The sequence below is a fragment of the Cynocephalus volans genome, chromosome 3 (genome assembly GCF_027409185.1).
Source record: "Cynocephalus volans isolate mCynVol1 chromosome 3, mCynVol1.pri, whole genome shotgun sequence".
NCBI lineage: Eukaryota > Metazoa > Chordata > Mammalia > Dermoptera > Cynocephalidae > Cynocephalus > Cynocephalus volans.
Genome location: NC_084462.1, coordinates 64,132,501 through 64,150,665, shown reverse-complemented (window position 1 = coordinate 64,150,665; position 18,165 = coordinate 64,132,501). Strand labels below are relative to the sequence as shown.

The window sequence follows — 18,165 nt, the reverse complement described above, 5'->3', positions numbered from 1 at the left end:
TCTATCAGAAAAGAGCTTCAGATCTTCTCAAATACTCCTAAGTACTTGTTGACTACCCAGAATGCTGTGTGCGCTATATAAGAGACAATTTTAGCATGAAAAAAGATCAACCGAATATATAGCTGACCTCTTCACCCACAAATAAAAGTAATGTAAGAAAAAAGAAAGGACAATTATCTGTGGGTCAGAACTAGGAAAAAATTAATTCCTCAGCTTCTCACTTTTCCCTACCCCACTCTCACCAAAGGTGAGTAAGTTGACCTGAATAAGGTTAAAATTAACCATTTAGGTGTGGACAAATGCTTATGAAGTATGATTTTAATTTCAGTATAACTGATATTAAGCTCTATTGGAGATAACTAACTAGCTCTACTGGTAATTCCAACCTGCATAACTTTTAAGATTATTTCAAGCCTCCAATAGAAAAACCACATTTGCTTCAAGAGCAATTGAGATGTGTTAGGTGTACATTCAATTATAACATTATTCTTTTATTAAAAAAAAAAAAGCAAAATAAGAATATAAAGAAATAATACTTCAACAGTTTTGAGAACATTCCCTACCCAAATAAAGGAACAGATGAAGCAATATAATATATAATACAACAAAACCTGTGCCAGATTCAAGGTTTATCCATGAAATTAAAGAAAAACAAACAAACATATAAAAAAGATAGGACATTTCATTTTTAATCAGTCAAAAATGAAAAGGGTTCTGGACAATGTCAAATGCCACTCATCATAATGCTATAGTTATACATTAAATATAATTACTATCTATACATATGCAAAAATATAAAGTTCTATTTCATACAATAAAACCCTTTATAGAAACCATTTTAAAATTAAGCAGAACTTCTCAACATTAATATGTGAGGTATAAGTCCTTCCAAAGGTTCCTTTAAAGGTTTTAAAACAAAATGCTAAACCTAAAACACTGTCCATTCTGTAAGTTCCCAAATTAAATCTACTTAGAACAAAACTCTCCGTTACATACTACTTAAATAACATTGTTCAGACATCTCTAAAATCTTCCATTTTTTCAAGTACAGAAATAGAACTCAAATATTCCACAATACAGTACTGAACAGATGAAGTATTTAGGAAAGACTTTGTTGTCATATGGCACAATATTAATTCTTTATTTCTTCAATGTGTTTTGAAATAAATATTAGGTTTTTGTTTTGTTTTTCTTCTAAAAGGCCAAAATTATATCTACATTAAGATAATTTTGACTGTGGTAAGATTTAAGAGTGTAAAATACAACATCAATATTTTATCACAAAAGTAAAGCTGGTAACAAATTATAAAAGGACCCAGTACTCTACTCAGACATACTCAGGGATTAAAGCTCATCATGATAGAAATAATCATCATGGAGCTGTCTGCCGTAATCTGTGGCTTCACTGGCAAGAAACAAGTCCTCATTTTCCAGAATCTCTTCTTCAGAGAGCTTTTTGTCACCATTCAAATCCATTTCATCAATGAGATGAAGAGCCTTTAAAATAAAACAGAGAGGTCTCAACTGTAGTATTTTCAGCAAGATGTTCACATTTTAATGTGATTTGACTTGTCAAAACCATTCAGGTGTGCCAAGTACTCATTAATATCTAAGTATCTAAAAATATTACACATTGTAACTGGGTCTGTCTACTGCTTTTCTCCTTTCTTAATTTCTACTGAGGTCTGCCTCCTCTCCACTCAAATCCAATCCAGGGTATCTCGAGGAAAAGCTAAACTATTATAACTCACTTGGAACCTCTATAGGTAAATACAAACTATTATTCTATTCACTGTACTATCAAATTTATACTTGATACAATCTTAACTTCTTCCTGACAATCTAAAACAGTTCGTAAATTTAAAACATAGCAATGCATCAATCCTAAATAACTCCATTACTTCTATCTTTGGCTTAAGATTTCGAACTACTTCTTCTATCAATAGCACCAAACTGTGGGGAGAGGGACATGGAATAGTCATTCTGTAACACTTACTTCTTCTTGTGCAATGCCCTGATTATTGGGTACTACCCAAGATAACAGCTCTTGCGGATCAAGCCTGCCATCGTTATCTTTGTCATAATCATTGACGAATCTGTCTTTCTCAACAAGTATCCATTCTGGATCTTCATTTGCAGCTTAACATAAAAAAAACACAAATATACATACACAAGAATATCATATGTATCTAATAAGAAGTTTGGTAAATCCCTAGAATAAAGGAAGTGAATTTAAAGTTTACTACACAAAGGAGGCTCAATGAAAACAGAACTACTTAACTGAAAAAGTCTTGAAACAAGTAGAAATATATAGTAATTTTCAAAAGCGACACATAAGTCTAAACAACTCATAGTTTTAAAGTCATTGCACATGATCACAAACTAATAATTTTGTTAACTGCTGCTACTTGTTCTGATATCTAGTTTTCCCAAATGTGAGCTGGGTAATGTTTTTATGTACATCATGTGACTATATAAAGTTCCCGATGTGTTCTCACAAAGTAATGCCATGTGTAACTAACTTTAAAGTGACATTTAAACTGGTGACCAATTTTAAAACGGCATTGCTTGATGCTTTTAAGCAAAAACTCTTAAAAAAAAAACAAAGCAAAACAAAAAAAACCAGTTGCTTACAAAAAGGCAAACTCAAGTCACCTTCTACAGTTTACACCAGTACTTATAGTATTTTATGTTTCTTTCTCTTTTAAGATCTACATGCAAACGTTCAGGATTTTGTTTAAAAATATCAACCTTTACTTCCTTTACCATTTGAATTGATAATTAACATAACATTACTTTGAAAAGAAGAAAAATGTTTGAATCTAAACATGGAAGTAAAAGTGAGCAAGAAGACATTCTCAGAAAAGCTATAAGCCCATTTGTTGAACTTGTTTTACAGTTAACTTAGCAGAACAAGTATAATTTAGCATAGTTCCTCTTGTTACATTTTCTTTTCAAAACAGCGCTCAATGAGTAAGGTTGTCTTTTAATTTCTCTCTTCTTTAATTCTATTTTTTCCCCTCCTTCCACATTACCCAGGTGACTTACTTGGATCCCGCCTGTAATCACCAAGAAATTCTTCCAAACTAACAAATCCATCACCATTTTTGTCATGTTCTTCTAAAGCTTCTTGAATGACAAACTCCTATTGCATGTCCATCAAAAGAAAAAATTAGTCACAAAATTTTCAATCTCACAACCATCTGAATCAATCCTATTACAGACCTTCTTTAGGAACAATCATTTTGATTGTCCATACTTTCAGGACAATCTTTCTAAAAAGTAGAATTTAGAAGCAAGAATAAAACCCCAAGTACTAAGTAGCTTTAAATTCAACATCCTTAGAGTTCTGATATTGTGAAGAACTCCACTTTTACTTTCCTAAACCTCAGCACTAAACTCATGCTCCTAATTTTCTGCACATTCCCCTCCCTCTCAAGAATGACATCTTACTACCCTTGTCTTCTTTAACTCCATTTGCCCTCCAATCCATCAACAACCCCCAAAGATCCCCTACCTTAGATCTCTTTGCACAAAACTGTTATTCTACCTCCAGAATAACAATGTGTCAGTCCCCCATAAACCTCAACCTCCTTGCTTCCCCTTCCACCAAATCTACCACCATTCACACCAAACTGCCTCCAAATCTGGTCCTCCCTCTTATCAAGGCTTCTTACCAAACCACCAATCCTTCTCCCTGACCCCAAGGGTAGACCCTTTCTAGTTTAATGACCTGTCAATGGCCAGCTGCATCAATACTTCTCTCATTACCTGCTTATCTCCTCCTGTGCCCTTTTCTTATTATGCACATCCCCATCCTGCTCATCAGACCCACATCACTTTCTCCTTTCCTCCAGAACCAAAAAGTCTACAAAGAAAGAATATTCAAAAATATAAACCTAGTTCTTATAAATTAATTTTTGTCATTTCAGTGAGCCTTAATGCAACATGGAAATCTGCCTCTGCCTCAGTTTCCTTAACACGCTCTCTACAGCTTTTTTCAAACCTTTATCTCCACTTTCTTTCAGCCTCACGGCAACCCTCCGCAACATTCTCTTGGCAAAGCCCTCCTATTTTTCCAAACATGATAGAAGTCTTCAGAAATACTTCCTTATTTACCGGCACTGCATCGTCACCTTTAATTGCTTTTTTTGTTGCACTCTTTAACTACCATACTGGTTCTTTTCTTCCCTGCCTGGCCTCTCAGAGGTTACATCTACTACTCTCATTTCCTCACTACCTGTTGCCTCCCTAACACCATTCAATCTGGATTCCAGCATCACAACTGTAACGAAATATATTTTCAAAAGTCTCCAATCCTAGACAAATCCAGGGGCTTCCTCTACATCTGTATGACACAGCCCCTAAATCAAGTTGTTGTTTCTTAAAATCAAATATTACATATATTATATGTAGAATATTATCTATAGAAAACAGGGGATCTTAATCTAGGAATCCAAAGATTAGTTTTAGAGGGAGGACCTGAGAATCCCCTGAAATGATAATCTAATAATCCAATATTTTGTTTGTAATTTTTCTGAGTCAGAGTCCATATTTTGTATCATATTCTTAAGGGAATCTGTGATCCAATAAAAGTTAAAAACCACTGATCAAAATGATTATTCCTCCACTCAAGTAATCCTCTTGGGAAACAATACTTACTTCAATAATGCTGCCATGGTTAAAAGAATTTTCAGAACTACATCAATGCAAATATCTTTAAAGTTAAATTCTGACTTTTAATCCAAAGTAGAATCACAGAGTTAATCTTGTGCCCTTGCCTTTTCCTATATCAAATATACCCTTAAAGGGGAAAATGGATACACAGAAACAACAAAGGTAAATAGGAATGAATGAAGCTGCTCTGAATTTGACATCACTTTATGGTCACATATCTTATGTGTTGCCATTAACTCCAAAACAGCACAAAAGGCACAATCAAGGAGAGCCCATTCTGATACACCCCATTCTGTGAAAGGGTGTTATCAAATGTTACACAAGCTCAAAACCTCAGCATCATCTCTGACTCTTACCTTCCCTTAATACTTATTTAGTAAGTCAAGATTCCTGTTTATGCCTTCTTCGAAATGTTGCTCAAATCTATTTCATTCCATTGCCATATCATACTCGAGCCATATCATAAAATGCCTAAATTATTTCATTTCTTTCAATGGTCTCCTCTTCAGTCTTTAATTGTTCCCTATCTTCCAGAGAATAAAGATCCAGCACCCTCTGCCTGCCTCAATTCTAGGCTTCAGTTAGTTTGTCCAACTTAATTCTGGCGCTTAAATTATGCCCAGCAGTGGTCTAAAACGAAGTCATGTATTTTGTGCCAAGTGATTGATTAGAAGTCTCACAATGGCAAGACAAGTGGTACTTAGGCAGTGTCCTGCCACTGAGTTATGGAGAAAAATGTATTTGTAGCCTTGTTATTCAAGGCAGCACATTCTGACCATGACCCATTAAACAAAAAGCTACATCTTCCCTCTCTGAAATATCCGGGGAACCAAGTGGCACAGCTGGTTCCCTAGATGCTGGTTCCCAGTTGCTGATGCCATGCAACTGATCTCACTATAAATGTTTAGTCTCTCTTTTTAAAAGCTATTTGTTACATTAATCTTTACTCTCCAATGTGATGGCGGCTTCTGTTCTCAAGAAGCTTGCCAAGTACTAGTAAGGACTTGATCAATGTTTGTTGAATTAAACCTAGAATTCAACAAAAGTTCTGAAGAGCTGGTACATGTAATTCTTTCAGGTACCAAAGGGATGAGAGGACTCATTATTCCTAAAGTTGCAAAAACATTAATAGTCATTAGCAGCATCACCCCCCCGCCCTCCTATGAAATGGGATCCAAACATGGTATGTTTTTCCAGGCCAAAAGCTTCCACTGGTGATATTGTAAACAAAATGGAAGTTCTAATGTTATTAACACTGAAAAACCGAGAAAAGTCTGAAGGCTACAAAAGGATAAGGAAGGGACTGAAGGTAGTGTGGTTATGAGAGATAAAATAGCCAGAGAAAGACTGCTGCTCATATATAGTACAGAGATTTAAAAATTCAAGTACTTCATCTTCTCCCTCCCAATAAACAACCTAACTACCAACAGAAACCTTCCTTACCACTCCTAATCTTAAGTGGTATGAATTTTGGACCTTCCTGTCTCTTAAATTTCTGGTTGTTATACGATTCATTTTAATGACTTAGTAAGGTTTTGGTCACTCAATTCTTTTAAAACTTTTTTTCCTTACCGTCATATAATCAACTTCTTCAGGATGCTCAAAAGCAATAAATTCTTCAAGACTCAAACCAGGACCCAAATCTTGGTTAGCTTTTTCAAATCGCTTCTTGTCCTTTAAATGAAGCTTTGAAAATTAAAAATTTTGAACATGTTTAAAGGTCTCATTAGTACCATAACACCATTAAAAACACATCAAAAACTGAAAACTATGTGTACTTCAAAGTACATTCTCACACATTACCTCATTTATCTTCACATCATCCTTTAAAGTTAGGTTGGGCAAATAAACATTTATTAGAGACAGTATGAAGACACAAGCTCTAGAGTCAGAGCCAGACCTGAATTCCAGCAATGCTACTTACTAGCTATGGTATTCAGGGCAAACTGTTTAACATCTCTGGTTTCCTCATCTATAAAATTAGGATAAAAATCTCTATTAAGCAATTGGGATGAGAATCCCTAACATGCAATTAGTAAACCTTAAGAATTTATTAAGTGTTGTATATTACTGTGAGTAATAGAAAAACTGAGACTAAATGATTTGATGAAAGTCAGAAATACAGCTAAAAAATATTGAACTTGGATACTCCCTGTTCTTTCTTATAGTACTATACTGTCTCCTTTAATAATTAATCTCAATACTTTTTTTGAATGCCCCCACAACAATAACTTTGGACCATGTATTAAATCTTGGTAGGGCTTTTTTAAAATGACTTTTCAAAAAGACATTAACGTGACTCAGAAAAATAGTCCTCTTATGCTGAGCATCTTGTACTATATTACATGTATTTAATATTTGGAAGTCTATTGTTAGTAGGCTCTCTATAGTGTTAATTTTGTATCTTCAGATATAATCAAAAGCTTAAATGAGTCCTATTTTGAGGTTAAACAAACACATACACACTCTTTTCTACTTTTTCTCCAATCTTCCTTTTTTTTTTTTTTTTTTTTTTTTAACGTATGGTCAAGTAGTAAAGTGATTCAGCAGCTATTAGGGAGGCTGCCTAATAAAATTAGTTAATTTTGTAACCAAGAGCCCTGGAAGCCAATGGTACTATACTGCTAATCCCACATAATTTCTACTTTGAGAATTTCTGGGAATAGCTTCCTATATGTTAATATGTATTAAACTGCACATTTTTAAAAAAAGCACGATTTCAAATATTTTAGAAGCTTTTAATTTATGTGTTTCGCTGTTGAAAAGAAATGCTCTTTTCAATTTTATAGAATATAGGTTAGGCAACAGTCATTTATCTAAACACTAGTTCTTTTACAATTACTGATTTACAGTGGAGAGGCTCACATCTTTCCCCAAAGAATTTGTCTTATAAACATCTAGAATCCACAAGCCAGTTATACTCACCCACTCATAACAGAAAAGAAAAAATAATAACTTGTTTCCAAATAGCTGCTTTTAATTTAGTATTTCATAATTTTAAACAACTAGACCAAATAATTTGCATTTTATGTTTATGTTTAACATGGGGAAAAGCAGACAAACAAGAATTTGAGGTAATTTGTTGAGTCAATCAAGTTCCTTTTGAATAAACATCTATTCAGAATACCAACTGCTTAGATTTCCTTGTGAAAGAACCCTTCGATTTGGAACAAAAAGGTCCATGTTTCAGCAGAGGGAGCTAAATTTGGCCAAATTTGCCTATGGAAAGAAAGGATCTCTTTTAACAAGCTGAGATTTCTTTTTTAAAAAATGCAGGGTTTTTTTTTGTGGCTCACATTTCATGGCCATTTGAAGAACACAATTTAAGAGTAGCTCATATTAAATTAAATAAGCCAATATGCAGAAAGGCTTTTTTCAAAGTGACAAATTTCTAAAAAATAACAACAAAAAGATGGTCAGTTTCATAAAACCTCAATGCTTTTTATCTTCTGTAAAAAACTTTGTATTCTAGTAAAAGGCAGAAAGTGTTACGTACAGTAATAAAAAGAAACTAACATAATCATTTATTTTTGTATTGTAATATAAACTTGTGAGGAACAAAACTGCCATCTTTTGGTAGACTAACGATTTTACATGAGGAAATATATAATCTGTGATATTAAAACAAAAGTTTATGTCTTAAAAATTCTGATTAGCTGAGTGTAATATTGTATATAAATAAATAGTGCTTATACATGCACATTCAGCAGATGACTTTGGAAGTTAGAGCAACTGAACTTTTGTCAGGTAGGTCCCCAAAGTTTAATTATCCTGTTTGAACGTGCTAACTATAATTGTTCATCATATTATAAAGAAATGCTTTTTCAGGCATTTCACAGACTTAAAGGGTCATTTCTCCAGGTTGTCTCTATTCTCTATATGGAAAATAGTTAAATATAAGATAAAATTCAGGTATCAAGTTCATTTTTTGTTTTTTAATAGACTTCCAGGTAGAAAATTTTATTTTATTCAAATTTAGATTACTTATTATGATTTTATTAATGGCATAATATTTAGTCTATAACTTTTAGACTGATTCATTCTTCATCCTTTATTTTTCATTTCAAAGAAAATGCAGTTTCTGGGTTCATCTTTACACCCACATCGATTTTTAGGAGGTTATTTATACCAAATTCTAACAAAGTATGATTAGAACTCCATGAAGGTAGAGACACAGAATAACCTGTGCTGTCAAAAAATAACCAATACCATTCCCACTGAAAAGTGTTTATTTTAGGGATCCATCAATTTGTATAGGCTATTAAGATCCATCTAATCCATTCTTAAAGAGTAAAGTCATAATCAACATGTACTGAGTACCTGGCGGAGAACACAGCATTAGAACCAGACTTTTTTTAAAAGAAGAGCTGTTCATAAAGTTTATATTAATGAGTCATGTATCTCTTCAAAGTTAAGATTTCTCAACACCATCATCTATTATTCTGCCTCCTCCCAAGAATAAACAAAACACACATATACTCCTTATTTTTTGATGGAATAGTAATCAAATCTTTTGGATGCCAAAAAATAAAATAACATAAAAAATACAATTAAAATCGAATTCTAGTAAGATTAAAAAAAAAAAAAAAAGATGACTGGTAAGAGGATCTTAACCCTTGACTTGGTGTTGTCAGCACCACACTCTCCCAAGTGAGCTAACCAGCCATCCCTATACAGGGATCCAAACCCGTGGCCTTGGTGTTATCTGCACCATACTCGCCCAAGTGAGCCACGGGCCGGCCCCTTAATTCTAGTAAGATTTTAAAAGACTGTTTTTAACTTCTCTGTTGATCCTTGGCAGGGAAGTCATATCATACCACAGTTTGGTTTTAGAAAAGTCCCAGAAATCTAATAATGCTTTTAAGGTAAGTTCATTTCTATAGTAAAGGAGGATACCTAGTAGAAAGATATCTCAAATCCCATCATCACCATTTGTTTTCTCATTAGCATTAACAAGTAGTGAAAAGACTGATTTAGGCTCTCTTTAGTCACTGTAAAATGAAGACCCAAATAAGGAGGGGAAAAAAAAGCAAAAATACATTTCTCCTTAATTAATCTAAAACTGATACAGTTAATAAATGCCTAAGCAATTTTTAAAAGTTGATTAGAGATATTAAATATAAACTTAGGTGAATTGTACACTTTCTTCAACAACATTCTTTTAAATCAAAACAGAACTGCTCACCAGTCCAACTGCTACTATTTATTACTATTTTTCCATACGATTATTATCGCCATTTTTAGAGATGAGGAAATTGAGGCACATAACTCACCCAAAGTTACACAACTGTTAAGCAGTAGAACTGGATGTGAAGCCAGGCAGACTGGCTCTGAGGGTAGAGCTCTTAACCTCCACACTGGTGGTATGTGCATAGCATATGCATAATCATTAGCAGAGAATCAACCACCTTAGGGTTAGTGGTAGCCTATGGAGTTAGAGTGGCCAGATATGATTCTAAAATAAACAGATGTACAGGATAAATTACGGTCACAATAAAAATTAAAAGGTGCATACTTAAGTGGAATTTAGTTAAGAAACAAGAGGCTCAAATGTTTTCCAAGCATTCTTGACTAATGTTTTGGGACATACAGTTTGCAACTAGGTGTTTGGTTTTATTTTTATTTTTTTTACATAAAAAAATATTTAAAATTACTTTTGAAATACAAAAGTAATTTTAAATAGCAATTTCTCAAGCTTACAGTCATTTGTATTGAATGACTTTTACTTTAATAGACTTCCTATAAGTCTTGAAAAGTTCCTACTAATTCCTAAATAAAAATTGTCTTCATCAGCTCTGCTTCATTAAGAAGCATATATTTTGACAAATTAAACCATGAGACACAACAAAACTCACAGCAATACTGAATTTTCAAAAATGAGTTATTTTAAATAGTGTAACTGCTATGGAAAACAGTATTGCAGTTCCTCAAAAACGTTAAAAATATAATTACCATATGATCCAGCAATCCCGCTTCTGGGTATATACCCAAAAGAATCAAAAGCAGGATCTCAAGGAGAGATTTGGATACCATGTTCATAGAAGGATTAGCATAATAGCCAAAAGACTGAAGCAACCCAAGTGTCCATTGACAGATGAACGGATAAACAAAATTTGGTGTATACATACAATAGGATATTTTTCAGCCCTAAAAAGGAATGATATTCTGACACATGCTACAATATGGACAAACCTCGAGGACACTATGTTAAGTAAAATAAGCCAGTCACAAAAAGACAAATACTGTATGATTCTACTTAGGTGACGTACCTATAGTAGTCACATTCATAGAGACTGAGAGTAGAACGGTGGTTGTCAAGGGCTTGGTAGAAGGAGGGAATGGGGAGTTACCGTTTAATGGGTATAGAGTTTCAGTTTTGCAAGATGAAAAGAATTCAGGAGATTGTTTGCACAATATGAATGTACTTAACACTACTGAACGGTACACCTAAAAATTGTTAAAATGGTATATTTGTCATATGTATCTTACCTCAATTAAAAATAATTTTTAAAGTGAGTGACTATATAAACCTCATGTTTAAAATGGGAACAGGCCATTCGGTGATGTTAAAAGTAAGATACTGAGATACATATTCAAAATACATTAAAGAGCAACTCTGGAAATGAGGACAAATAATACAGCCGAGGAAAACAGATACAAGGATAATTTAGGTAGTCCAGGATACGAGTCCTAAATCTGGCTAGGAAGGAAACCATCAAAATGCCCACCGAAGTGGAACAAGTGATTACCTAGAGAACAAGGCAATCTACTCTATGACTTCAGGCTCTCTTGTGCTCATTCATGCAGGAAAACAGTGTGCACATATACCCACCTGCCTAAACGACTCTTCTTCTGCATCATCCAGAGCAGTGTTCTCATCAAAGTCGATCACACGATCATACATCTGAATGTTGTATTCATCCCATGTCACAGTACCATCACTATTTTTATCATATTCGACAAACTGTTGTTTTGCTTCTTGCATAGCATAATGTTTAAAAGACATCTGAATCCATGAACTGAGTTCACCTATGGCAATTTCCCAGAACATAATGAATGTGACAGTAATTCTGATACTTAAGAGTGAAGATTTCTAAACCTTCTCTAAAAATAAAAAAACTTCAATGTTTGCAAATACTGAGTGAGAATGGGCCCAGTTGTATTGATAGAGAAAGGGGTAGGAGGTGGGGAGAGCAATATAGAATGTAAAAATATTATAATGTGTGATCTAAACAGAATGTAAGTCTTTGTTCTGTTCACTGATATATGCCAAATGCCTAGAGAGTGCCGGGCTCAATAAACATTTGTTGATTGGCCAAAATAGCACATTACTTTTTAAAAATATTATCCCAAAAATTGCAGATAACCTTTGCTAACTAACACTGATCTCTAAGAAAGCACAAATATTTGAGTAACTACCTATTTAATATAAATATCTTAGAAAAAAGTGTTTTTCATTTATGAAACTAAGTTCTAACTTTAAATTTTTAAAAAGTTTACTTTTAAATATTTGAACACATCTAGGCCCTGACAGACAGGCACCACATAACCTTCCAAATCAATCTGTCTGTGTGTACTCTAGTATATACAAAGATAGACCTATTCTTACATTGGATAATTAAGAGTCCAAAGGTTTTGTTGTCATTACTGTTTATTGTAAGTAGAAAGAACAAAGCCCTAATATTCCTAAGGGCACTGATGTGAATATTTCATTGACAGCACATCTTAAACTTGTCAGTTTGCAATTCTCTCCAGCAACGTCATTCCTTGGATGCTGAACAGCATTTAAATGAGAGTTATAACAAAATAGCTAACACAGTCACAGTGAAACCTTCTGAATTTTTTTGAAGATCAACTTGGAATGCTGATAGGGTTCATCAACTGAATTAAACAATGGGCAGAGAGTTGCACAGCAATTTATTAGAACATTCTTTTAACAGTCTGTGCATTTCATTTCTGACTAGGGAACCTACCTAAGAGCACTCAGATTTTTTTTTAACTGAAGGATATTAAAAACTGAATTAAAAGCAGGACACTCGGGTTCTAGTCCTGGCTTTGCCACTTAATAGAAAAAGGCACTTACCCCTCTGGGCTTCAGTTTCTTCGTCTCTACAAAGAGAGGTGGACAAGATTCTAAGGCCCTACCAGCGCTAACATTTTGTTATAATGCTGTAATAAACAATTCACATTCAATAGGTCTTTTTTTACTTGCTTATAAAAAGAAGAAAATTCTAATGAAGCATATATCAAAAAAGCAATAAATCATTTAATGCCTTAAAGTTTTTGGGCATATTTCTCTAACATGAATCATATTGTTGACACTGACAAAAAGTCATGTGAGGAAGAGGGTGTCAAAAGGTATGACTTGTACATACCTAACAGGGTCAATGATGTTTATATATTACTAGAGAAAGCACTGAATTTTACTTGGTATCCTATGTCTGAAGATTTCAAGGTATAAAACCTCTCCATATCATTTTTTACCCTCTCACCGTACCTCTAACTTGTTGGAACACTAGCAATCTACGCCCAGCAGACACCCCTGCTTAAAATGTTTGTGTTTGTCTCCTACAAAGGGGGTTTTCCATTGTTAGTTGCGTAGGACAGTCCTTACTTTCGGTGAGAAAGCCATCTGAGTCCAAATCAATTTTCTTTATGATCGACTGCAGTCTTTTTTGCTGCTCTTCGTGGCTGAGTTTAGCATATTCATCGACTTCTTCCTTTGGGGGGAAGCGATACACAGGAGGGTCAAGCATCACCATCAGTGGGGCAACATAGTGGAGAAAAACAGGGCTACTAAAAGCCTCCCTTGCCGACGGGTCTCAGGGTGACCCACACCTGCTCTCCAGGACCGCTACCTCCTACACATCCTCAGTCATCCTGACCGATGTGCGGAAGATAGAAGGGATCCAGCCTAGGACGGCGCTATTTCCTCAGGCATCACAGGCTCCGGGGTCCCCCAGAAAACGAGCGCCGCTCCGCCCGGCCCCCATTGTCAGACCGCCCCGGCCAGGCCTCGCCCAGCCGCCCCCCTTTGTCCCGGGACAAAGCCCGCGGCGGCGGCGGTGCAGGCCCGGCCTTCCCAGCCCCCGGCCTGGCCTCCTCACCTGGGCGCCCAACAGCGCCTCGCGGTCGTAGTCGGTGCGGTGCTCGCCCTGCGGGTAGTGCAGCTCCTCGGCCTTGCCGGCCCCAGCCGCCGCGGTGCACAGTAGCAGCAGCCCCAGCGTCGCGGGCCTCGGGCCCAGCCGCATCGCGCCGGCCTGCCGAGGACACTGAGAGACTCGAGGAGGGAGACGGGTGGGGGGCCTAGGCGGGCGGCGGTGCTCGGCGGGCGGCGGCGCTCAGCGGGCGGCTACGGAGAGACGACGCGACGTACGTTGACGGGACTAGAGGGGCGGTGGCAGCCACTACAGCTTCGGATCTCACCGCCCGAAACCTAGACGACAGCTGCGTTGGGCAGACGCGCCCCTCCGAGTTATATATGGCCGCGGCGGAGGGGCGGGGCTCCAGGCCTCGCCGCTGAATGGACTGCGCTGCGCTGGGGGCGGGCCGGAGCGAAGTGGCGGTTCGCAGCCGGCGCACTAGGGCCAGCAGGCCGGCGAGGGCCGCGGGCTGACCCCCACGGGCGCTTTCTTCTCTCTACGACACCTTCCGAAAAACAATCCCGCTCGCAATCCCATCCCCGCCCTGTCTTTTCCAGTCAGCTTTGTTCCTGCCGGAAACTCTCTATCCACTCCATGTGTCGGTCCTGGTTTCCATCGATGAGAGAGGCTGTAGATTTCGGTGAAAATAGTACAATATCTAGAAAAATCTTTGCCTGAGGAACCGACCAACAGTATCCATTTCCCAGTTTTCAATGTATCTCTACTTACTTATTTTACCAGAGTAGGGTGTACAAACCCAGGAACAATGGCCAGATGTTTGTGTCTGGTGCTTAATTTCTCGATTTACAAGTTTTGTGACCTTGGCCAAGTTACCTGGCCCCTGAAAACTTGTTTGCTCACTTATAAAATGGGCATTAGTAATAAGACTACCTTAAAGAGTTGTTGATAAGATTAAGTTAAATAATGTAATGCGTTTAGAATAGTAGCTGGCAGTTATGGTGAAGTGTTCACTAAACGCGAGCTTTGCTCCACGCAGGTAAAAAAACAAAAGATTATTGCGCAGAGGGAATAGTTTAGCAAGTACCTAGCAAAACCTTTACGGATTAAATGCACATAGGCGTGGTTTCTATTCCAAGTCCATTTATAGGTGTGTGTAATTTCTCTACCTCATCCCAAGCACATTAAGCCCAAAGAAATCTGTAGGCTGCAGCTTGAACCCTTTTCTTTATTGATTGCTTCAGTTAGGATCAGGCCTTTTCACACAGAAGAAAAGGCTTTCTGGGTCTTCTTTCACTTCTTATTTTTTATTTGGATTGGGAGCAAGAATCGTGTTCTTGCTGAACTGAAAAACTTAGTGGGTACAAGTTGCACAAATTTCCTGGGTCAGGTTGGAATTTTATTGTTTGGTTAGAGACCACTGAAAAGTTTTACAAAGCCAAGAGTAAGTTCCATCTTTCCAGTGTTACAAAGATCAATGCAGAACAAAGTTTTAAATTTCAGAGTATGGATATAGGCAATATATCAGAGTTGATTTTATTAAAACAAACTGAAAAGAAAACAAAAACCTTTATCAGTAGGTTAACTTTAATTTCAGTTCTGGTTTTGAGGTAGTCTGGAGAAAGAAAGAAAAAAGGTAAATGTCCCCATTTAATATAAGGGACTCAGCTTCATACCTATTGTTCTCCAAGAAGTAAAAGGTAAACTTTGACCAGCTTCTGATGTGACTGCAATTACAAAGGGTAGGACACAAGGTATTATGGGAGTTCTAAACTGAAGGGCTCCATAGTTAAAGGTTTGGGAGCAAAGGGAATTTAATGGCATCTATAGAGGCAAGGGGTAAACTGCATAAATGTCTAAGCATGAGAAGGCCTGAATTTTGTCTTCCTTTAGCCCCTAAACAGGCTGTAATCCCTCCCTGGGCCTACTTTTTTCATCTGGAGGAAAAGGATTAGGTTAGCTCAGGGGAACTTAATTTGAGATCTTTGGGTTCCTAAGTGGATTCCTAGCTGGGTCTCAGTGGTGTGTTATGTAAAATGTCGTACATATGTACATTTCTGGGAAGGAAGTCTACAGCTTTGCTTTCATCACGGTTTCAAAAGGATCCATGTGGCAGAGAAAGTTGAGTCTGAAGAAGTCTCTAAGCAACACTTCATCTCTTAAAGTCCGTGATTTTATTAATTAGGATTGTTTGAAAGCAGGTTATAGTGAAGATCTACACTCTTGAGAGGCAAGATCCATTGTCATTACTTGTAATAAATTAATTCTATTCAGAAAAATTAAGTATCTAAAATAAGAAGGCTGTCAAAAAAAGAAAGCATTATGAGAATCCAGAGATCAATTTTCTTGTCCTGTAAAAGCCCATAGCACATAACAAATTCAGTTCTATTTACATTTTTATTGAAGTATAATTTACATACAGTACAGTACACAAATCTTAAGTATACAGTTCAATGATTTTTTTAGGCATATATACACCTGTGAAACCTGCCCAGCACCCCAAAATCTATCTCCTGCTTCCCAAACATCACCCCTGCTGTAAGTAGCTACAATTCTGATCTCTCTCATTGTAGACAAGTTTTGTCTGTTCTTGAACTCTATGTAGATGGCATCATACAGCATTTAAAGTTACTGGTAATGTATTCTTCTTCCTTGCTGGGAAGCAATATGGTTCCATGGAAAGAACACAGACAACTTTGGATCAGACACATGAGGACCGAACTTTTAGTCTCCTTAGCTCACCAGCTATGTGCTATGTAACCTTGAACAAATGACTTATGGAATAATAAAAACTATGTGATAAGTTTGGTGTGAGGAGTAAATTAAATATTCTCTGCAAGGAATCTGACCCATTGAAGGGGGCTCAAAAAATTTTATTTTTCTTTTTCCTCTAGAAAATTCCCATCCAACCTTCCAGACCTAGCACAACTCTTTCCTGAAGGGGGCCTTTTCTAACTCCCTGCCAAACAAAATTGTTGATCTTTTAGATCTCTTTGTTCCATCATCATTCTGTGTATGTTCCTATGCTACAGTATTTGGCATAGTTCACTGTGACGGTTTGTTGGCATTGCTACAAGGCTATGGGAGCCTTGAGGTCAGGAACTGTGTGATTTCTCCTAGTGCTCCTAATAAGAGGAATTCAATACATTTTTGTGGAATTAATGAATTCAGCTATACCAGTATTCTTTTAGGAGTATGTATGATAGGTAGTAGAGTTAGCTTTGAAACTATTCAAAGAAGGAATTTGTAGATCTCTTACTTTTGGGGTTTGTTAAGATGTGTGTTACAATGAGCAGTGGCTTAAAAAACAAAGCAGTACTTAACATATATGGTGTGAACACTTGTGTTACAGGCTGATTTCCACCAGAATGAATGAGATTTGGCACAAGAAACAACTTAAGTGTAAAAGCTAACAAACACAATGAGTTTGCAGCTTTGCACAGATGGAGAACACAATACAAAGGAACAGACTATAGGGCAGCGAATGGGGGAGCAACTTAGACTGAATGATCACACAATTAGATTTTGTTGGTTGTTTAATCTTTTGTCAGTCTTTTGAGGGGAGAAGATGTGAAAATTCCAGGGTTCTGGTGGAGTCCTAGAGGATGAAGGAAAATATGTAGGTGGTTGGATATTTTATAATACCTAGATAATATTTTAATTCTAAGGAGTATCCAAAAGTGTGTAAGTAGTCATAAAATCTTACTAACCTATTAGAATTACTTCCAAAAAGTTCAAAGTAACTGTTTTTCACTGAATAAAATTTTCCTAAATTAAACATGGATCTGTCCCCATGATCAAATGTAATGACAGCTCCACCCTCAAATACGAGTAGAAGCCATCCTCTACTTCCGGCAATTCACATTTATTGCCCTTGGCCAGTTACACCAGTGCATCTCTTGTCCTAAAGGCAGCACAAGTAGAAAGATATTAATCACAGTGCCTTCCCTGACTTGCTCCCTATACCCATAGGGTGAGCATACATCCTAGTGACCTGAATGATTTTTAATCATACCCCTTTCACACTCAAAATTATCCCAGAATGGGGTGACAAAATATATGGATACCTTAATTTTGGGTCTCACATTCAAACTGTTCAGTCCCCTTCTTGCTCGCTCCCCAAGTCCCACACTTTATTAAGCCTCAGAACCATTTCCCACATTCTTTTCCCCAGGTTTTCAACAATGGGTCCTTGAAGTCTTAGTCAAACACATTAGCAGTAAAAATAAAGAAAACAAAAAAGGAGGGGATGAAATTTAGGTAAAGAAGGCAATGAGAGAAGGAGCAAAAAAAAAACAAGTAAGACTGTGGCTTAAGCAAGAGTTTCTTATGGATTACAATGAAATTGATTACTTTGTGCATTGCTAAAAATGCTCTGAAGACAATT

The 18,165-nt window shown here is 36.6% G+C and overlaps 1 protein-coding gene across 1 annotated transcript; it reads right to left on the bottom strand.

Moving 5' to 3' along the window:
• Positions 1 to 703: 703 nt before the first annotated feature.
• On the bottom strand, positions 704 to 14,114 carry RCN2 (reticulocalbin 2). The gene is made up of 7 exons (XM_063090237.1): positions 13,785 to 14,114; positions 13,292 to 13,397; positions 11,510 to 11,706; positions 6,250 to 6,363; positions 3,049 to 3,145; positions 1,997 to 2,139; positions 704 to 1,497 (listed from the first exon to the last, which is right to left on the bottom strand). The coding sequence occupies exons 1-7, from the start codon at positions 13,926 to 13,928 to the stop codon at positions 1,345 to 1,347; spliced, it is 954 nt and encodes a 317-aa protein (XP_062946307.1). The 5' UTR covers positions 13,929 to 14,114; the 3' UTR covers positions 704 to 1,344.
• Positions 14,115 to 18,165: the final 4,051 nt, after the last annotated feature.